This window comes from Dermacentor variabilis, chromosome 3 (assembly GCF_050947875.1).
Source record: "Dermacentor variabilis isolate Ectoservices chromosome 3, ASM5094787v1, whole genome shotgun sequence".
In the NCBI taxonomy this organism is placed as follows: domain Eukaryota; kingdom Metazoa; phylum Arthropoda; class Arachnida; order Ixodida; family Ixodidae; genus Dermacentor; species Dermacentor variabilis.
The window spans coordinates 110,787,540-110,810,934 of NC_134570.1; the positions used below are offsets into that span (position 1 = coordinate 110,787,540).

The 23,395-nt window shown below is 45.7% G+C and overlaps 1 protein-coding gene across 1 annotated transcript in view; it reads left to right on the plus strand.

Moving 5' to 3' along the window:
- Positions 1-316: 316 nt before the first annotated feature.
- The window catches only part of LOC142576176 (venom metalloproteinase antarease TserMP_A-like), an 81,114-nt gene continuing 58,035 nt past the window's right edge, over positions 317-23,395 (plus strand). Inside the window, exons 1-2 of the mRNA XM_075686170.1 lie at positions 317-441; positions 19,625-19,875. Of these exons, the coding sequence (XP_075542285.1) occupies positions 390-441; positions 19,625-19,875 (303 nt within the window). The 5' untranslated portion in view covers positions 317-389. The remainder of the gene's footprint in view (positions 442-19,624; positions 19,876-23,395) is intronic.

The window sequence follows — 23,395 nt, forward strand, 5'->3', positions numbered from 1 at the left end:
GTGAAGGAAGGAAAAGAACTATAGAGAAAAAAATATATCAGTAGTGTTTTAACATATATGAAGGCACATAAGTAAAGTGTAGAAAAGCGGAGTTCGGCGTACGACATTTCATGCCCCTTCACCCACTTTCCTTTTCAAAATGTCGAACCAATGACACTAAAGCTTAGTGCATTTGCGCACTCTCAGAAATGCTCACAGCTGAGCTCGTGAAAACGCACCGCCGGCTCACGCATGTCAGTGCGACGTGGAAGTCTTGTCATTGCTATAAAGGGCTTCGAACTACTGAATAAAAAAAATTACTTCCGCAGTACTTTAGTCGAGAAATTGATGTGCGCGAAAATTTCTGCGAACGCGTAGAAGTGCTCTCGACGCCCCAATTGGGATCAGAAATGGTCGTTTTGAGGAACATCTTTTGCTCCCACCTCTTCATGACGGCTATTGGTAATTGTACCTTCACTGAGAACACTTTTTATTTGTCGTTTTGTGTGTTTCACCATGTATATTTCTTGTTTTGACTCAGGTGTTGGAAGTATTAAACCAGGACCGATACTCAAAAACGCTCTAACGCCAGAAGCGTTCGCTAGACAATAGTTTATCCAATCTTGATGCAGAACGTCAGGTGGCCGAGCAATGGCTAACACCACTTACGAATTAAAAGCTTGGTCAATTCGGCCGCAGTTGCATAACAGCATTAAAAGCTTTTATGCTCTATACACCCAGCTAGAAACGAATACTAGACTTCATTTACTTTGACTTCATTCAGCAAACTAACTAATCTAACTTTAAATAATGTGATGTTTCTTAGTCTCTGACAGCGACTATTATTAGTAATATTACTATTGCGGGAGAAGGTGTTCCCGTAACCATTGCAGGGCGGCTAAACCTCTTTTTATTGTCAGATAAAAAAGCAGAAGTATGGAAGAACAATTGTAATATAATTTGTTTTTGTGGAGTACCTCTGAAACAAGGATGCCTTTGCATTATAAATCCCGAGCATTACTGACCGGTACAAGGAAAACCAGTATTTTTTATGCCTGCATGGCGTACCTAACCTTCGTGGCGCCCGTCCATCGCATTGCCGTTGTAAGCGTGTCTTCTTTTATTTGTTATCTAATGCTAACGAAGGACAAGACAAGAAAGTAGCAGGCAGCTTTGGCAGGGTCTAAAAAAAAGCAGGCCAGGCAATATCTAGCTGGCTACTCCCGGACGACTGGTGATGTGGCTGCAGCGCCGGCATTCCTCTTCACTACAGTCAGCCCCCCTCACAAAAGGAGTCATCCTATAGTGACTCATGCTGAATACAGTATGAGTAGTCGTAGTAAGACCTAACATGCTTTACGTGGACGTTTTTGCAACCGCAACTGCGTTGGCCTTTAGATGGCAGGACAGGTTTCACGATATGGTTCAAAGGTAGTAGTAGTAGTAGTTGTAGTAGCAGTACTAGTTGTAGTAGTAGTAGTAGTAGTAGTAGTAGTAGTAGTAGTAGTAGTAGTAGTAGTAGAAAACTTTGTTATTTGGTAATGGAGTCCCAGAGGGTGGAGCCTGCAGTCTAGCGACCCATTTGCTACGGCTATCCGAGTGGTCCGGTCAATCAGGTATCGCTGGTCGTCCAAAGCTGTGCTGGAAGAAGCGGCGTCCCACTGGGATCGGGAGGCGTTGGCTATTGTAGCAAGGCCGGGTGGTTTGCAGCATTCCCACGTAGAATGGTAGAGGTCGGGGTGTCCTCCACAGAAAGGACATTTGTCGGGATACTGGCTAGGGTAAGAAGTGTGGGAGAGAGCAAGGCTGGGGAACGTATTATTTTGCAACTGGCGCGAAACGGCTGCATCTGCATGGTTGGGTTTCACGTGTGGTGGAGGTAACGTCCTACGGCAAAGTTTGTAGTGCTGTAGTATATGCATACATAAAAAGGTATCTTTTTCACTTTGTCTGGCTTGGACTGGCCTTCTACCGGCGTCCGTAGAGTGAAGCTTCGGGCTGTCGCATGAACGCGCTCATTGCCAGGGAGAGACGCATTCCCAGGTGACCAAACTTGGTGAACTAGTGGGATATGCTGGTTTTTCTGTAGCAATTTACGAGGCACGGGGGAATATGGCCTTGTGCGTAGTTTCGACATGCTCACTGGGAATCTGTAAGAATATGTATTATCTTTTCTCGGAGATGGGCGCTGATGGCGAGAGCTATGGTACATTCTTCCGCTTCTGTGCGGTTGTGAAGCCGTATTGTGGCTGATAATACTGTTTCTCCTCTCAAGTCGGGCACCGCTACTACTTAAGCTGCAATGTCGGGGTAGCACGCGGCGTCTGCATAGAAGGTGTTGCGATCATTGCCGTGTGCTCGGTGCATTGCCGTTGCAGGTGCTGTACGCCTTTCGTTATGGTGTTAGGGGTGCATATTCCAAGGTATGGGGGCCAATGTATTGTTTTTTGTGATGTTTGGTGCGCTTGACTGGTGCTCGCCGGGGAAACTCTGATTTGGGTATCGTAATTTTCTGAGTACGTGCCTTCAGGTCAAGGTACGCTTCAGCCGTTCGACCTGATTGACTTTCTCATCTTCGATTAATTCGGCCAAGGGGTACTGCAAACCAAGTTCTAATTGTGTGACTGCTGAGATGCATATAGGAAAGGTGAAGTGCACCCTCGACAGTCACGGTGATGTTAGGGGGTAGGCGATGTACACTATGGAGTTTTTTTTTACTACAAGCAGTTCTGATTTTTGAGCTGCGCATGTAAGTCCTCCTGCTCGTTCATATGGCTGGGTGACACCCGCTGCTGCTTGTGCTGCGTTAAATGGCGATGTCTGCGCTACAATACGGTAGGGTCCTTGATATTTAGAGACAAGCTTGGATGAGAGGCCAGGAAGAGCAGCTGGAACAGAAAGCCACTAAAGGTAGCCTGGAAGAAAGCGGCAAGGCATGTGGTCATCGAACTCCATCGAAGTCATCGAAGTTCATCACATCAACTTTTTTTGCCATTAGTCGACAGTTATGGCGGAGCGGGCGAGCTGACGGCATTCCTCGGCGCGTAGGGCAGCTTCAGAGATTGGCGCACATTCGGATGAGCCGGGTTGCTACGGAAGGATGGGTAGAATCCCGTGGTCCCCTGTGGTGTAGTGCTATAGGCGTACGCCCTGAAGTGCAATATGAGCTTCCAATAAGTGTGATCAGAGGCGACATTTTTTAAGAGCGCATCGCCAAGAGTGCGGTTGAACGTTTCCGTCAAACCATTAGTTTGGGTATAGTAGGCGGTGGTGGTTCAGTGAACGATGTGACATTCAGCAAGGAATGCGTTTACTACTTCGGAGAGGAACACACGTCCTCTCTCGCTCAAAAGAACGTAATGTGCGCCGTGACAGACAATGAAGTTTCGCACCACGAATGGTGTTATATAACAGGCTTTCGAACCAGTCAGACCGGCTGTTTCTGGGTATCGTGTCACATGATCGGCGGCGACAGCTATTCAGCGGCTTCCGGAAACAGTGCTCAGGCGTGGTCCGTACAGATTAATGCTTATGTGATCGAAGGGCCTGCCAGGGCACGTAATTGGCTGTAGTCGACCAGAGAGAAGTTGCGCAGGAACCTTGTGGCGCTGGCACTAAGGTCACGATTCAATGTATTTGCACACAAGGGTGTCTATGCCACGACAACAAACCGTGGACCAAAGTTAGGCGTACGTTTTGGAGACAGCCGTATGCGAACACCCGGGGTCAGCGTGAAAAGCAGAACATATTTCACTACGAAGATGTTGAGGTACGACCAGCAGCCACTTGCGGCCATGAGACAGCTAGTTCCTGCGATAGAGAAGGCCGGCACGCATCTCGAAGTGAGGAGCTTGACAGCGCAATGCTTGAGAAAGTCGAGAAAGAGTCGATGGGTTTGAGAGGAAGCGGAAAAGAGCACTAATCCACGCGTCCTTGCGTTGCTCCAAACCCCTGTCCCAGCCTGCTGGGAGCGAAAGTACTTCAACGGCAGACAAGCGGGCAGCGTGTTCAGTTGACACGGGTGAACGTGAAAGCACGTCGGCATCAGTGTGGCGGCGGCCAGGCCTGTAGACAGCGCGCATGTCGAAATCATGCAACCGGAAATCCCATTGAGCTAGTTAGCCATGGGGGTCCTTTAACGTGGACAGCTAACGAAACGCATGGTGTTCTGTAACTACGTCGAAGTTACGGCCATAGAGGTAAGGTTTACATTTCCCAAGTGCACAGAATATAGCCAGACATTCGTTTACCATAACGGAATAATTCATCTGTGCTTTGCTGAAGGTATGTTTTGCGTATGCAACGACGTACTTGTGGAAGCCAGATTTGCGCTGCGCGATTAACGCGCCAAGCTCAGACCCGCTGGCGTCGGTGTGCACTTCAGCCGGAGCTGTAGGGTCGAAGTGACGCATTATCGGTGGCGAGGGAAGTAGACCACGGATCTCTTGGAAAGTATCGCCACATGCGGTCAAGCAGGTGTAATTCTTCGAGTGCCTGTGTAGAAGCTGATTCAAGGGAGCGGTGATGGACGTGAAATTCCGTATGAAGTGGCGAATATAGGAACAGAGGCCAAGGAAGCTGCGAAGTTCTTTTATGGAGAAAACTTTTCGAAAATCAACAACCGCACGGAGCTTTGCGACGTCATGAAGGATACCGGCTTCACATACCACTTGGCCAAGGATGGTGAGTTGACTTACTTTAAACCGGCGTTTCTTCAGGTTTAGCTGAAGGCCGGATCAGTTAGGCAATGGAACACTTCCTCTGCCTACAGATATGGGTGGGAAAATCATGTAAAAAATCGTAGGCTACCCTACCTTTCGCTTAGCTGTTTCTTAGTGGCACTCGCACCTCGGCGTTGGTGTTCTTTTGTTTACGTTTAGGTGAATGCAACGCATGAACCGAAATCAGAGGCCACTGTTTTTCATTAGTTAGCCGGTTAAGTGTCATGCCCATTTCTTGTGCGTGTCTATTTTTCTTATTTTGAATTTCTTCCGAGGTTGTCTCAATGATTTCCAATTATTTATAATTAATAGGGACACTTCAGTTACTCAACTTGTACCCAAACATATGGTCTGTTATCGTATCTGTAATGACACCCATGAATTTTGTACTCTCATGTATTTTTCAACTTTTACGATTATTTGGAATTCCGTCCGCGGGCATCTCAGTGATTCTAATTAATTTTAATTATTCTAGACATTTTAGTAACACATGCGGTAACTAAACGTATGCTATCCTATTACATCTCTGATGAAGCCCGCGAATTTTGCACGGCACTATCTTTGTCTGATTTCTTTGGAATTTTGTCTTCGGTCGTCTCAGTCATTTTTAATTCAAATTGTTCCACGCAACTCAACTTGTAGCTAAACTTATGCTATGATATCTTATATATAATGAAACCAATGAATTTCGCACTGCACTATAATTTCATTTTTTTCTGATTTATTTTAAATTTCATTCTCGGTCGTCCCAAAAGGTGAACCGGATGTGCAGCGTAAGAAACGAGAGTGTCACTGCATGCTCGTGCCACTAATTTCCACATCAACTAAGTAGCACAGGCACGGTTTCCATTTAAGGTCACGCGAAAAGTTGTCAATCAGACACTCAAACGTTGTGGGGCGTTGCAAAGCCCGAAAGGCATAACACGAAATTCACATAGGCCAACTGGCGTGACAAATGCCGTTTAAGGTTGCTCGCCTTGTTCCACGGGTACTTGCCAATAGCCGCTGCGTAAGTCGATAGAGGAGTACAACTCCGCGCATTGAAGGCAGTCACGGGCATCACCAATTTTCTGTAAAGAGTGAACATCTTTCCACGTGATTTTGTTACGTCGACGGTAATCGCCAAAGAAACGAATCGATCCACCTTTCTTTTTAACAAGAACATCTGGGGATGAATAGGGTTATCGGTTATGAGCATATCGGCTACTTGGCCGCCGATAACATGGCGCTCCATCGCGGACTGGCAGTATGGTTTTTGTCGCAGTAGCGCATTGGCACCCGTGTCGATGGGGTAACAAACAGATGACGCGTGGCCCAAGGAAATACGCTGGCAGTCAAAAGAATAATGGAACTTGTCGAGAAGGCTGCGCGCGTTGGGAAATTGTCAACGTGTCGAGGATGGGGCTATTCGGTCGAAGTTGACTCTTACGCAGCCGCACAGGTCCCTCCGGCGACCTCATGAGTGGTGATGGAACCAGTTGGAAAATCAATGATGGCAGCAAGGTCGACCGATTCAACGCGGCCAGCACATTCCCCACGTAGCAAAGTGAGGTTATCTGACAATTAGTTGGATACGCGCAGTCTTCTAAGGCCGCCACAGACTTCTAAAAGAGCAAAAGGCAGCGGAAAACATTTGTGACGAACGAAGATAGAAAATGGCGTAAAAAATGCGCTTGCATCAGTGACCGTATTACAGGACACCGTGGCAAGGCCCAATAAGTGCTGTGGTATTGCAGCGTGTTCTGCAAGAAATAATTTATCATCAGCTCCGTGAGCGTCAAGAAACGGGGCTTCGCAAAACGTTTGAAATTCTGCTTCTGCACGAGAAGAGTCGACATCGCCCTTATTAGCGGAAATGAAGTCCCAGCCCCAACTAAGATCGTGGGAACAAGAATTCAGCACCAAAAATTCGAGGATGAAGAGGAAGCGGTTAATCACAACGCGAGCAGTACATGTGGCCGCAGGCATGATGCATTCAGCGATGGCAGTACGAAGTGACACGTTGGGCACTGGCGTCGTAACATTTCTGAAAAAGAGAGAGAGAGAGAAATATGTTTGTTTACAGAAACGCGAAGAGGTCAGCCTGAGCTATAACTTGCTCTAGCCTGTTACTCTACACTGGGAAACATTTCTGAGCAAACGGCAAAGTCTGACACTAAGAACTGCAACCCTGGCACCAGTGTCGACGAGGGCGAGTGCAGCGATGTCATCCGTGTGCACATCAAACAGATTAGTCCGAGAATGGAGAGGCATTAGTGTTTTCGTCGGTGACGCAGTTATTTCCTTTAGAACTGCAGCGATTAGTTTTCCCGTTGGGCGTAGAAGGACGACGACGCATCGGCGAAAACGAATAGTGTCGAGGCGATGGCGAACGAGGGTCAACAAGAGGGTGGTGACCCGCATATGACGATATCTGGCCGGGGTTCCGAGATGCGGAGGACTACGGGTACAGTGAAACATGTGGATCCGAGTCGAAGCTACAGCGGTAGGATGTTGCGCGGCGACGGCAAAGTTATTCAATGTGGCCAGGTAGACCGTGTATTCAACCTGGCCACTTTGCCAGAATGGGTTTGCCTACCAACCTCTGGCCACACGTGTTGGTGAGCAATGACAAAGTTGGTTGCGCGGCTGAGGACAGCACGGATGAACTCCTTTATCTGACATAGCAGGGAGTCCATCTCAGGAGTGGTGGCCATCCTCGCGTGTGTGTCATCGGACACAGGTGTGCGCCGTGCTAGAAGACGTCTGCAGAGCTCGTCGTAACTCTGGCAAAACTCAATGACTTGGGAACAAGTCATTGAGTGCCAGGGCTTTTAGGCAGCAGCATACGACAGGCATCTTCGGAAATGCCCTTCATGATGTGACGCACCTTGCCCACCTCCGCCATTATCTGGTTGACACCCCAACATAGGTCGGCGATGTGATGTATATAGCTTGTTGACATTTCACTAATTTGATGGGATTGGCTTCGTAGGCGTTCTTCAACGCGAAGCTTGCGCACGCCAGGACGACTGAAAGCTTCCGCCAGCATCGGTTGCATAATTCCAGGGTAGATAACTTCACTACAGTTACTTGATTACTGTTCAACAACAGTTGCCTTGCGCTTGGTTTCATCTCGCATGGCAGGAATTGCTTTCCTCGTTCAGCAGCGCTCTAAACACCCTGACCAAGCTAAGCGTGCAAGTAGAACTTCCACCTTTGGTACTTTCTTCAGACTGGCGACCGATTCAAGCAATCGATTCTCAGCGTCCGTGCACCTAAGAATACCCTTGATTGCTATTGTGTTAAAGGGATATAGATATATGTCATTTAATTCTTTACACGCGTGATATGGGAGCCAATGAGCGCACGTCTCATTGGTGGAGATTCAAAAGCTATTCCTCATTAAAGGATACTAAAGCGAAACAATAAATCAGTTTAGACTTATGAAGCGTTGTTTGAGAACCCTGCAGGCAATCATTTCAATAAAAAATAGTTAGATTATTAGATGAGAAAATGAAGGTCCAAGTATCAGTATTTGAATTTCGCGCCGAAACCCCAGCGCCGGTACGTCAGCGTGACGTCAGGGATTCCAAAGTATGTTTTCGCATTTGGGCCGCGTTGGGAGAATAAAGGTTCCAGAAACTTGCCATGTTTAATATTTGGTGCCTTTAGAACACAATATACAATTAGTAGGCCTTAGAAGATGCCATCAAAGTCCAAGACTTCACAGCCCCCAGGTGCAGGAAGATAAGTAGGCGTCGCCACCCGTATTTCGCTCTTGCGCTTTTCCTGGCTTACGAAACGTCTGATCGTTGTAAGAGTGGTGTTTTTGGTGTTCTAGAACGGTAATTTACTGATGCAGAAGCAATCATTTTTCACTTTAGTGTCCCTTTAACACCCCGAAGTCAACATTAGCCAGCAACCAAATGTAAAGTTTTTCTAGATATCTGATTTGTGGCACCGACTACGGCCGGTGCGTTCTTTTAACATTCTGAGATATTGTTAAGAATGCATAAATCAGGTTATGTTGAAAGATATCTTGAGCGACCAAAAGAGACAAATATAAATACCTCCCGCGCCATTTTGCTTAAAATCATGTGTGAATGCAGTGCTTGCTTGTACCATCCAGAAAGAAAGATTAGACGCGCTCGTCATCTCATTTAAAATAATTGCCTTCTGCTCCGCGTTTCGTCGTAAGAAAGTGCTGTTCAATTAGAGAAGACAGTTGGGCTAGTTGGTGCCTATTACAGACTTGAGACATCATTAACCAGGGGCCGTATAACGTAAAGCTATTCCAATATGTTTTTATTCCAATCTCTTGACGTCAAATTTACGTAACTGCCGACGCTATCTCCAGGCGGTCACCCGCAGGGTTGTCTCAACAGACCAATGAAACGTTCTCCTAGTTCACAGGAGGTCACTTTTGTTTGCTTGAAAAACGAATAACATTGCCTACACTGCGCGGCTTGTCTTATCTAATTGGCTGACAAGAGGCGAGGAGCAAACTCAAGTGGAGAGGGATTCGATAGGGCCACGCCACTGCACTGAAAGTCGATAAGCGGATGAAGAAGGTGGCTCCGGCGTCTCCGATTGGTCCGCTTTCGCTTACTTAGCTTGCGGTGGCTGGTCGACAATCGCGGCGGCATGCAACGGAAGGTTAAGCATAATGCTAAAACGGATCCTTAGCAATGAAATGTTGGCAGAACAAGGTTGTAAACGTGCCGAAAGTGCTCGAAAACGTTACACGGCCACGCAAAAATTTTATTACACGTAAATAAACCTATGCTCTCCGGCAGGTGCCAGTAGCCAGTGCCGGAGTGATCGGCGGCAGCCATCTTTTATTCCTTTCGGAACGGGGCAGCCTGCGGCTATTCAGAAGCAAATTCACTGTTTTTCGTAATATAAATGCATCTTTAACGCGTACATGTCACTTTGACGCGGTAAGTTTTTGTGGTTTTGTGACGTCGGGTGAGAGGCAGGTGAAGTGAGTGGAGCCCGAATTTCTGACCCAAAGGCAACAGCTAATGGCGAAAAGGCGTCGAATCAGGAATAACTATGTTTGTTTTGTTCGGTCAAATTATGCATAATCATTGTGTACACGTCATATCAGATGGGGAGCTATCGCTATTTTCGTGACGTCGCGTGACAGACAGGTGAAGTGGGGGTGGTCTAAAAAATGTTTTTGACCAATCGCGGGAGGCTGATTGCAGAATTGGAATGGAAAAGTTTGGAATAGTTTTACGTTATAGCGCCCTAGTACAACAAATACATCGGGCGACTGGTGGACTGTGTGCTTCTTACTGTCGTCCGATGTGCTTGTCACGCTATTTATTGAAATCTGAAGTCTGTAAACTTTTGTGTTCGGGAAGCAGAGATACTTTCGGTGTACTAGTTGTGACCAAGGTGTAAATGCTTAATGTGTGAGATGGCTGTATTATGACAAGCTGTACCTAATGAACGCTGGTTCTAGGCTCTTTTCTTGCAATTGGTGTCAGTTATAGCGGGCGGATGTTAGGCCAAGCACCCGAATTTTGGCGGCATTGTCCACACTGGCTTCCAGCTTTGAACCTGGATCCCGCACCGGCACGTGTCCTCCGCCCAGGAAAGTTTGTGTAACCAGTTCTATGACGCATTCGAAGGCATATCTTTCTAGCGCGACGACATTACCCACCTGCGCACGAGAAATAAGCGTTTAAGTCGTGAGAACGCTCAAAGCCTTTCTCGCCATTCAGACATCGTCGTCACCCTTCGAGTGGAAGTTCAATCAGTAGGCGCCGAGGTGGCACGGTGCACTCTTAGCCCTACCTCGATTGCCCACACTGGTGGCAACGTGACACTGTCTGCAAATAGCACTTCCCTAAAGAGATTTGAAGTTTAGGCTAGCTCGACTACCCCAAAGCTCTCCCAGTAGGGTGTGCTGGACAACAAATAAGGCCAGAAGTCCTGCCTGATAAGCCACTTGTAGGGAATCGAGATAAACTGTTGTCCAAAGACCCAAACTTCCTAAAGCTTTTTGTGCCGAAGATCTTCCTTCTACCACCCCGGCACACATTTCTGAACTCCTGAAATCTGGCATTGCTAACTACGTCTCCTACCGGTGCGTTAAAGCAAAACATGAGTCCTATACTTCTTGCGATGCCATCGTTGACGACGGGGCCTTCACATATTGTGATGACCTGTTCGTGTGGTCGAACGCTTGCCTTTTCAAGTTATTTCGTGTTAGCTGCGTGATACGCCCCTGTTACTCAGGTGACAAAAGTTGAACAATGTGTGTAATTTGGGCATGTACATTAAAACGCTCGATTCATATTTAAAATAGCGCCAGAAAACACGGACAAGGGAGGACACAGGACGAGCGCTGACTGCCAACACCTTTATTGGAGCCTGCGCAAATATATGCAATTTTCACCAGGCATAAAGAGCGAAAGAAGAAGGGGAGGGGAAGGCGAGTCATCGTCGGTCAACTACTGCTGCGCATGCGTCAAAAACATTAAACAATATAAAAGAAACCATACCATGGCGGACACCGCCAAACTGCTTAACTTCTAAGGAACTTAAGTTCTTTATCACAAGGGGAACTAACACAGGTGGCTCCTAACTGACACGTTGAAAATGCCTCAAAGATTTCTCTGGCCATCTGATTGCTGTACCTTCTCAACACACGTGTGTCGTCAAGGAGTGGAGAACAGCCACACTTGGCACAATGAACAGCCAGATTGCTGCCAGTCTTAATCTTGACACAGTGCTCATGCTCACGCAAGTGTTCATTGATACAGCGTCCTGTTTGCCCCATGTAAGTGCAGCCGCAAGAAGTGGGAATGGAATACACCACATTGGTACTGCAATATACAGGCTTGGCGACATGTTGCTTATTGCACGGTCCAGGTGTTCTCCGGCTTTCGTTTATTTTTTTGCACATCCTTCCCAACTTGTCAGGCGCAGTGAACACGACCTTTATACCAGCCCGGCCTGCGGCTTTCTTGATGCGATGGGACACACCATGTATATACGGGATCGCAACAGTCTTGGTTCAGACATCACCCGCTTCGCGCTGTTTCTTGGGGGAACGAGTCTCTTTCAATAAAACTTCCGCCAAGGATGACAGCAGTTTTTCAGTATAGCCACTTGATTTAAGCCGCTGTACTTCATTGGAGAGGCTGCTAGACATCCAGTGGTGGCAAGAGCGAACGACCGCATTTCTAAGGGCCCCTAGGGCGATGGAGCGCTTCACCACTTTAGAATGGTTGGATGTGTAGCGGAGGAGGTGTTTTTTGAACGCGGGGCACACATCCAACACGTGTGCCCTTCCTGGAGGTGTAGTGCAAGGTCTAGGAAGCGGATTTGGCCTTTTTCCGGCAATTCTCTTGTGAACGTCAAACCTCGATAGATGCAATTGAATTTTTCAAACACTTGGTCGACCAGTGTTGTGGCTCATTATGGTGTGCAGAAAGAATCACCAGAAAATCGTCGACGTAGCGAAACGCCTTCTTAACAGGAATTGTGCTGAGTTGCTCCTGGAGGAGACTATCATAGTGTGCCAACAATAGATCACTCATTCATAGATCACTTTTATATTAGTATTTATTAGATCACTTTTATATTGTTTAGTCTTTTTGACGCATGCGCAGCAGTAGTTGACCGACGATGACTCGCCTTTCGCTCCCCTTCTTTAGCTCTTTATGCCTGGTGCAAATTGTATATATTTGCGCAGGCTCCAATAAAGGTGTTGTTGGCAGTCAGCGCTCGTCCTGTGTCTTCCCTTGTCCGTGTTTTTTGGCGCTGTTTTAAATATCAATGATCCGTACCAACTAGCTCGCACCCAAACCCTTCTGAGAAAACGCTCGAGGTCTTCTTACCAATACGCCAGAACTTTCTTGATAACAACGGTTCTTCTTGTTTCCTATTATTCTGCTAAATGAAACCTGGTTGCACTTTGACACTCTCTCTTCTGACCTGTTCTCGCTTAACTATTATTCATTTTATGGTGAGAGCCTTATCTCAACCTAAACACAAATGTCTTCGTATCCTTCTTGCTTTCCAGACTTCTCTTAAACGTGTTAGACGCCTGGACGAGGAAATTACGGGAATTTATATGGGTGTAAAGAGTCTTCCGCGTTGTCAAAAATTATTAAACGGAGTTTCTTGCATGCCACCTAACTACACTCTTGCCATGTTTGATGAAGTCATTACATTTCTTGAGTTTGTTTCGACTACGCATTTAGAAAATGCGTACTCGAAACAAACCCAAGAAATGGGATGAATTATTACATGCAAGGATCTACTAGCTTCGCTTTCACTACGACTACAGAAGAAGACGATCAGGTACAATGGTCCTTCCGCGTTTCCACCTCTTTGAGCAGACACTTGCAACTTCAAAGGATGCCTTCTATATATCTGTCATTTTTTCAATCTTGGTGGTGGTGGCAAAACTTTTTTTTGCCCCGCAAGGTAATAGGCAAGGCTGCAACCTGCCTTGGCGACGAGACCTCGGGCTCCGGCGTCGTCGCGGGCCCGCTGGAAGAGGAACTCATTAAGGAGTGGCCGTGCTTGCATGGGCTCGCAGTTGAAGAAACGCTATCTCCTGGTCAAATCATTCGAGACCTTTGAAAATAGTGCCATTCGACGCAGCAAGTTGGATTACGTCCGTAAATATAAGATGCAGGCCATGAGTCACCTATATCCTCATTTTGGAACCTGAAGAGTTCACAAACGGAAACCGCTTCACCAGGCATAGCCAGGAGTAATGGTTTAGTCCCACTACCTCCACTCGAAGGTTACAAAAACCACCATGGATGTTGATGCTTCTCCTTCGCAAGCGCACGAAAAATGCACCGAATGCCCAAGAGACTCGTTGGCAGTTAAACGGCGCAAACAATGCCGTAAGAACGCACCCAAGAACGTCGACCCGGTTCCCGAGGCACAACAGCGCACGCCGCACAAAACCACCACCGCTCCCAAGGCAGCACCTGAAAGTGATACTGAGGCCAGGGAGGCCTCGTGTTTTCGAAGTGGCCAACCCCGGCCATCGCCCGGGCAGTACTCACGGCGGGCCGGTACCGACGCCCCACTTTGACCCAGAAGCTTATCGTGCGGATAGAAAGAAAGCAGATAATCGCGATAATGAGAACCTCTAGCGACGACATGCCAGCTAGACTACGAGACATCCATACTGTGCATCTCGGCGCCAAAGAGTCTTCAGTGGCAACGTATATCACGCCACCGGCGAATTCAGAGCGTGGAGTGGCCCATGGCATCCTTCAAGGAAAATGAACGCGGAGCTCATGCGCGGAATGTATGTACACAGAAGACAAATCCTACAAGCGCTGATGCTAAAACCATTAAAACCATGCGCGACTGCATTAATCACTTTCGAGGGAAGAACGGTGCCGAAGGACATCACCTTAGGCGGAGGCGATCCACGCTGCCTACCCTATAGACCCACGGTTAACGTATACAACGCATGTCATCAAAAGGGGGCATTGAACCGATGTTTGCCCGCACCCTAACAAACCAACCTGCGAAAGATGCGGTACAGCAGAACCTAGTGAAAGACACGAGTACGAACTGAAATGTTCGTTGTGCGACGGCGATCATGCGACGGCGTCGAAAGGAGGCCCCAAGGAGGCTACATGCGCTACGCTGGTAGCACAGGCCTCGAAGGGAACAGGTATACAAAGAAAACACCACGATGTAATAACCAAGCAAGGGCCGCAGATGGCGATCCCGATCTCGGGGCGTCGTCGCAACAACGATGCCGCAGCAGATCCAGGACCAGCAGTAGGTTGAAAACCCTGAGGCATGTCGGCTCTAAGGAAAAACGTGAGCTGGTCAAAACGCTCCCTGCCCCAGCCACAAAGACGAAACGACAAAACTAAACAACACGTACGGCCAGCACGAAACGCAGACACAAACATGAACAACACAACAGAGGCCGTTGCAGCCCTAATGCAGGAACTGCTTTTAGTGATAGCCGTAATGCGAGCACAACTAAAGGAGGAATGAGGCTGAAGCAAGCCACCAGATCAAGAAAGTTTCCCCCAACCTCGAACACTGGCACCGTCGCCGCCGCAGCGCGCGTCCACTCTCTCGGTAGTGGGGTAGTGGTCGAGGAAATGAACACGGAAACGCTGCCTGAGCCGGATTCAACAGTTTCTCCAGACTTCAAAGGGAGAGTAACGGCTTGTCAAAGATGCATTCAGGAAAACAGGCAAGCCATCCAACAGCCATCGATCTGCAAATACAGGGTGCAGAAGGAAACGCTGGGACCTCTAAACAACTTGGTGAATCAAGTGAAGCAGTTAGTTGAACAAAACGGCCTCCAAAAGGCATGGGGGTATGTCAGACACACCAAAAAGGGAACAACCTTGTACAAAGTGATACAATATCACCATTTTACGGTAGTGACGGACCCGACGTATGCGACAAGAGTAGGTTACAGCACGGACCGCGACACATGTTCCGATCTTGTATTCACGTCCAGACTTCGGAACGTCGAGTGGGGAAACACAAAGGAGATGCTAGAAAGGGACCACTTCATACTCAGCGCCGCGGTAAACGCGGGAAATTTCCCAAGAAGGAATATACGCGCCACCAAAATCCCGGACTGGGAAACGTTCCGGAGAGAAAGAGAAACGCAAGAAGCCCAAGCGATAAGTGATCTGGAGGACTGGGTTAAAGAACTGCAGGAATCGGTGGCCAAACACTCCAAGGAGATTGCATTCACCACGGACAACCCGGTAGTGAACCCGCGCCTCTTGCACATGTCAGAAGCACGCCACACTCTGCTGAGAACAAGGCGAAGGCACAACTGCACGCTGAAAGTCTGCATCGTCTGCATTTGCATAGTCGGAAATTGCTGTCTGTGACTCACGCATTATAATAAATGCTTCAGTTTGTGTTATTTCTTGTGCTGTCGCCGTTTCTTCTGCTGCTTCCGTATATGTTGTCTATATTGTGGCGCTTCTTACAGATTATTTTTTTTTCTAATTGACTACGGCTGCAGTGGATCCTTTCCTGCGGTTGAGTCTTGCCGAGTCTACAAAGACTGCTGCTTTATCTCGCCCAAATGTTTTCTATATCTCCTTGGGCCTGCTTTGTCTTCATCCTTCATTTCTGTGGGATGCATGTTCTTTGGCAGCGGGGGGGGGGGGGGGGGGAATCTTTATCATATTTCTGATCTCTCTTGGCCTTTCCTTTTTCGTGTTGTATGTGGTAGTTAATGCCCAATCTTTCTAATATACCTATTGCTGTTTTTTTTATTAGAGACTCATTCACACTGTGATATGTGCTGAGCTTCTATGAGTTCATTCAATATGTTGCGGAGTCGTAGTGCTAGTAGTCTTTCTGTACGAGTGCTTATTAGAAGTCCTAATGCCTGCTTGTATACTTCCCTTATTAGGGATTCTAGTTTGTTCTTTTCAGCAGCATACCATCTGAAATCTGGTGCCACGTATACTATTTTGCCTAGGACAAATGCCTATACCAGACTTATTCTCTTTTTCTCTCGTTCCGTTGTATTTAAGAGATTTCTTTTTGGCTATTCATATTATTTGAGAGGCCATTGCCTGTAGTTCCGTGATTGTTTCCCCGTTGTTGCCTTCGGCCTCTTATATATAAAGTCCAAGGATTTCGACTTGATCCACTTTAAGTATGAGTGCTCCATACGCAGTCTTCTTGTTGTATTTCTGCTTCTTCGGACTCAATCCCGTATGTTATTAATTGGTTTGCGTCCTCTTCGCCTGGGCCTGTATACAAATAACTCTGACTTTCAGCCAAGGAGGCTAGCCCAGTCGCTTTTATATAGCGTTCTACTATTTCTATCGCGTTCTGCAGTGTTTGCGCTATTTGCCCATCACTGCCACTAATCAGCCATATGGTGATGTCATCGGCGTGCACGGTGTGATTTAGGTCTTTTATTGCGTTTACTTTGGTTGACGATGCGATTAGTGGTAGCTCAAAGAGTATTGGCGATATCACCTGCAGTTGCGGCGTGCCTGCACTCCCTATATTATTTTTTTTTTCGATTTCAAACCTCCTATATTGATTTTTGCTATTATACGGCTTAGAAAGTGTCTAATATAGTTTTATGTTCTTTCTGCTAGGTCTAGGTCATTCAGTCTCTTAAGTATTGTAGCGTGCGTCACGTTGTCACATGCCTTTAAAAAAAGGCATTTCACAACGGTGCTTAAGGCATTTGGCGCTTAAACTGTAGCATTTAGTCTTGAGTAGAGAGGTTGCTTCTAAATCCCAGCACTGTGGCGCGAAATAGATCTCTGTCTTCCATGTGTATCAGAAGTTCTCGTTAAGATTGCATGTTACATTAGTTTTCCTGCTCAAAATGTGAGCAATACAGGTCTTTTATTCTCCAATTATATTGGCGACGACGATTGTAGAATCATTGTCTTGGTTCCTTAAAGTTTTGTTGGTTATGCCGCTTGGCCCGTTGCCGATTTGATGTTACGTTTATGCAGTGTTGCTCGTATTTCTGGTTCACCAATCTTCGTCTACTTCTTCGTCGGTTATTGCGGTGTAATTTCGATGTGCAATCGGCTTGGCTTGGGAAATATATTTTTCTTCGATTTCTTTTAGTATGTCCCGTTCCGCTTCTTTATAGGCATGGAATAGTTTATTATTATTTTGCATGTATGCTGTCATGGCTTTTTGCTGGTTGAGCAGGCATCTGAGTAAATTCCATGTTTTTGCTAATGCTTATTGACTGTCCGTGTCATTACATGTTTCTTCCCAGTTCTGTGTACATAAATATTGTGCATGTTGTTATATCTCTCTATTTAGCTCTGACACTTTTTTCTGAGTGGTCTCTTATGTCTGCTTTTGCCATCTGCTTTGTAGCCGCTATTTCGCTTCCCACATACGGAGAAGCCTTCAGTCGATACCTTCCAGTTGTGGTTCAGGCGAAACTATTACGTTTTCTAAGTTACGTCTTTCTTTAGCTGTTCGGTCGAATCTTTAATAAGTCTTGCTTTCTCGTGTGGCATTCCAGCTGATATTTCCGAATTAGTCCCCATCAATAATTTTGAGCTTTCTTTCTTAATTTTTTTGCGCGGGCCTACTGTGAATGCTATATTTATTATATTGTGTTCGCTACCCCGGTCGCGTAGCGTGTTTTTCTATTGTACTTCTCTCGTATTCTTGGTAAATTTTATGTCCGGCGTGGTGTCCGCGCACACGAGAATACCTCTTCTTGTTGGGGTTATTGAATCTGTTACTAGAGTTACACCTTCCTGTTTTGCATCTAGCCAGAGGTTTCGACCTTTGGGTTTTCATCTTTGTATCCCCACACCGTGTGTTGGGCACTGAAAGATTCTCCTATTAACATCGCCCGATTTCCAGCTAGTGCAACGGTTTTTCGAAACAATATGTTCGGGATTTGTGTTTTTTGCACTTTGGGTTGCTGTACACGTTGAGAACAAACAAGCTATCTGCCGTTTTTCCAGTGGGTATTATTTCTATTAGGATGTTGTCTATGCCTTCGATTTCTGTATTGTGTTGTAGGACTGTGAGTGCATATCACATTGACAGCAAATAAGGACGGTGACAGCGGAAGAGAACACAGAAACGACATGGGTGGCAACTTTCAACTGGTTTATTCACAGCAACCCGTGGGCATATGTAGACAAATAGAAGATGCGGAGAACGCAGCAACCAAGAACATTCATCAGCCTAGCGGGGCAAGCAATTATAAAGAATATATATCTCCGATTGAAACAACCTCATGGGAGTGTCACTAACACAGTCCTGGCCTTTCTTTTTTATGTGATATACCTCCATCAGTTGGCGTGCAGTTTGGTCATGGCTTCCCCCCTGAATCTTTATCTCCATAAAAAGTGGTGTACAGGGGCAGGCATCGCAGTGCGCAGGCAAGTGCGCCTATTCATCGTTCCTTAACTTCTGCTGGTGTTCCCTGGCTCGATCATTCAAGAACCGTCCTGTCTGCCCTATGAAGGACTTGCCACACTCCTACACTGCATTTTGCATACGGCTTGGTATGGTTCTTGCCACAGCCTTGTCTTCCTTATTATTATTATCATTATTATTATTATTATTATTATTATTATTATTATTATTATTATTATTATTATTATTATTATTATTATTACTAATACTACTACTACTACTACAGCGAAGGTGTATATGGCTAACCTATTCGTGCGCCCGTCCCTCTGTGGTTCACCTGTACACCGAAAACTCTTCCGGCGCATCCCTATGCGTTTGCACGAAAACAAAAGAAAGAGAAAGAGAGATGCGGGAATTACCAAACACCACCTATACAGTACCAGGCCTGTTTACTCCGATAAATGACGTCACGCTACCTGACTCAAAATTCTCTTTGACATGGGGCGCGTGACGAACGCCGCGATGTCAAAATTATTGTTGCCTACTCAGGAGTATGCTCATTAGCTTCTATGGCAGTCGGGCCAGGTAACATGAAGTCATGAATCAGAGTGGAAAGGTCTTGTACTTCTAGGTGGTCTTGGATTAGCTGCACCAGTAGTGACGTCGTTGCTCTTCATTGCTCCTGAGCGCACTTTCTTTGTGGCTCCGAACAGGGTAGGCCACGCGTCATACACACTCCTGAGGAGCAGGCAGGTTTCGATCAGCAACGACGCGAGAACCAGGAACGAGCTCGTCTACGCCGTGCCGGTGCTGCAGCATTGGCACGGCATTGTCTGGAACGGGCTCGTGGAGCCGAGCACAAGCAGCAAATCTATACCGAGGATCCGGCAGCCTGCTTAGCCGTCGTATAGTGAACCATCGGGATTAGCCCAGTAATAAACACCGGGGGTAAACGTTTCAGCTTCGCAGGTCAACCATCTGTACGGTGATTCTTGTTTTTATTTCAGATTGTGTGACGCGCACCAGTAGCGTGAACGATAAGCTGCTGCTGGGAATTTTACAAAACATTGAATCGTATTTGTTAACAGATTTACTACCAGGGATGGCAAGAAAACCCTTATTCGCCACTTTGTCGCTGGCTTATCCATTTGCAAGCAATCAGGATTATTTACCCGGAGAGGGCGTCAAGGTTTATCCTCGAGTTTATGAAAGTCGGCAGGAGGACTCCGAGAAAGTCCTTGTCATCGAAGGATACTCTCTTGGCCTGAAGAAAGCTTCCGTCTTTGCTGACACAGTCCTACTCCGGGATGTAACAGCAGACGGTACCGTTGAGCGATATGTGAGTATGCGCTGCATTTTGAAGTGTTCTGCGTTCAGTAACGGCTGACAGTTATTTATTTTACTGCAATGCCTACGTGAAGACTAGCGCGAAAAAAGATTCGGCTACAAACAGCACAAAGTACTGCAAAGTTCTTATGAAAACCTTCCGTAATATCTTTTGCTGTACGTCATTCTGTGCACTGTTTGATTCCATGCAGAACAGCTATTTCCTAAAATAAACACCTTTCTAATGCTTCAGTGGGGACGAAATATCTGATTTCACACGAATACCTGTGAACTAACATTTTATCAATGGATGCTTCTCCAACACTTCACATGAGCCACTTTCGTATTACCAAGGTTGTATAAATGTGTTCTTTATGCACCGCTAATTTCTAATGAGCGGTTTCCCGTAAAACTGAATCATGTGATCAGAGAACCTGCTTTCATTTGTGAGTTCTATTGGAAAGCTACATGTATAAAACAGTTAAAGCGTTCGTCTTGAGCATGGACCTATTTCTAATGTACATAATACGCGCACGTTTGCATTAGTCTAACAGGCGAATGTCCCTCATTTGTACATGCCTACAGGAATGCATGCTCCTTTATCGCATGAATTAAAGTGCATCTTGATCTGATCAAGATCGCGCTGCTGATTGAAACTGTAACATTTGTGCTGGTGCTGTGTCTGGAGGGGGTGATTGAATATAAATACCTGATAGATAACCTTGTGTTCTACGGTCAAAAAGAGAATGTCTGCGCATCATGGGACAAATTATACCGCATTGGACTTGAGAATTAGAGTTAGAGCCCTGGCTTAAAATTACAGCCGATAAATTTCCAAGACACACCTACTGTAAAGACGCGTTATTCTAACAAAAACTGAACTAAAATTTAAAAAATTCTCTCATTTCAAAGTTGGACACCATGCTCTTTCACATGGCAGCAAGCACATGTGTTGTGGTTGCGCCAGCCACTGAGGAGAACTCTAAAAACTGAAGCGTCATTCGCAAACAGCTTTTTTCGTACGGCAAGTAACAGTGAACGCTAACTACACATCGTCGTGATAAATTAAATACAGACAACGAAACGTACCAATTCATCAGCATCACAAATTATTATAGCTCAAAACCCAACACCAGCTTTTAATTCTTCCACATTCACTAATCGTTGCCCGCTCTTCGTTCCTTTGCCCTAACATTCATTCTGTCACACCCAAGCACGCTCTATGGCGGCAATCACTAGGTACCACTTATCCTCACGTGTCCAAATAAACAAGAAATGGCTGAATCCATAAATGCACGTTAAAGAACCGCTGTCTGCTTTTCCAAAAATTGATATTTCATGCTCGTTCTTCGTCGCTGGTTACTTCTGTGGCTCTCAAGGCACTATCTTTGGCCATCGTTTTGATCGGTGTGAATGACTCTCCCAAGAACGCGTGTTTGGTAATGCGCGGTTTAGCCGATGGCTATGTACTATATCTTCACACTAAAACCACTAACGGCTTTTACAACCTTCCATCCGACATTGGTAATTTTTTACTCTTGGTGCAAGGATTGGTTAATGTCGCTCGACACTGTGACAACTTTTAATTTCTTTCATTCCCATAATTGTTGCAAACCAGAACCTTACACGAATGATAGTGTTATCTTAAACTCTCTTTTTTTAATATTGAGACATTATTTTCACCGACGATCGTAACTGTATCCTCGTATAACGAAAATTGCCGATTAAACTAACCGCGTCCATGTCTTTCACAGGCGCAACTGACCCTTAGCCTCTCCTCCTGCTGAACTGCTGCATTACATGGCGATTGTTTATCACAAACTAGAACATGCATGTACCGTTTTGGATCGTGTTCATATCCGACTTTCTAATGCGCTGTAATCTGTCCAAGACTTTGCCATGAGATACATGTTTGACACGTACTCCTCACACTACAGTGTGACTCAGCTGAAATCTGATGACGCTGCCGTTTCTACGTTATCTCGCCGTAAAATAGCACGAGTTCATATCTCTCACAAATTTTACTACTCTCGTCTATGCAACCTGTTATAACACTGGGCCATTGTACATCAATCAATCAATCAATCAATCAATCAATCAATCAATCAATCAATCAATCAATCAAAATTCATTTCACCAGAACATTCTGGATGGTCTTCAGGGCTAAAAGCTGCCCAAGGCAGCTTGACTGAGTCCCTGAAGACCCTTACATCAGCAGCATACGACGTTCACAGCAAGTATATGCATATCGGATCATAATTATAACATAAGTGAGTAATACTGTAGCAAAGTTTACGTAAGGATCGCTTGAAGTTGACATACAGAGTTACAGTAGGATTCGCATCAAATGTTTAATACAGCATAAACATTATCGTATAAAGACTTTTGAGTACAAAAAATTAAATAAAAGTAAATAAAAATAACATTATGTTAATTTAACAGGTTTCACAAACATTAAAGAGTAAAACTAGCACTGATAACAGATATCGCGCAACGATGACAAGACCGAAAGAGAATGCAATAAGTACACGATAGGCAAAAACCACGCAAGTAAGACACATGCACGCCATTCCAAAGATAACTATGCGACAGGTATTTACAACATTTATGCGAAGACCTGACATAGCTGCCGTTGTCTAGCAGTAGTTAGTTCAGGAAATTCGTTTAGAGCGGATGGTAAATTGAAGTGGAGTGCCTGTGAGTTGTAGGTGGTCCAGTAACGAGGAACATACCATGTTAAAGTAAGTCGCGTGCGCCTATTAGGGTAATTAGATGTTTGGTTTTATATAGTTGCAAGGAATTATTTATAAGTGTTGGAACAAAAGAAGGATAGCAAAATCCCAAGTTTCCATAAGTGCTGTACCCGCCTGAGACCGTATTCCTAAAACACAGTTTCAGTTGAAGCCAGGTAGGAAATGTTTGCAACATGGTGAAGAATCTTTTTTATTTTTGCAAAAGCAAGATGTCATTAAGGTTCTGTTTTGTTGTTGTAGCCCAGACTTGACTAAAGTATTACTGTAGGATGCGAATAGTGCGTAATACACTCGAAGTTTTACCTTCAAGGGGATTAAGCGTTGATATCGTGCTAATACTCCAGATGTTGATGACAGTTTCCTACATAGCTCTTCCACATGCGAGTTCCAACTAAGGCGAGCAGGAAACGTAACGCCGAGTATCTTGCTTTCGTTTACTACAGCTATGTTCTGACTTTCATACACAATAGGGCTAAACCATAACACTGCTTTACTCCTTGCACGAAATATAATAATTTTAGTTTTTGGAGGATTAATCTTTATTTCATTAAGGCTTGACCACGTGGATAGCTTTGAAAGCGTGTAATTACATCGAAATACTAGATCATTTATGTTTGGCCCAGGATATAGTATGCTGCTGTCATCAGCATATATGACAAATTTAGCTAATTTTTCAACATTAACGAGGTTGTTGTACAAATTGAACAAGAGGGGACACAGAATGCTCCCGTCAGCATGTATCAGCCATTGATGTCCAGTCTGTACTCCTGCCACTCTGAT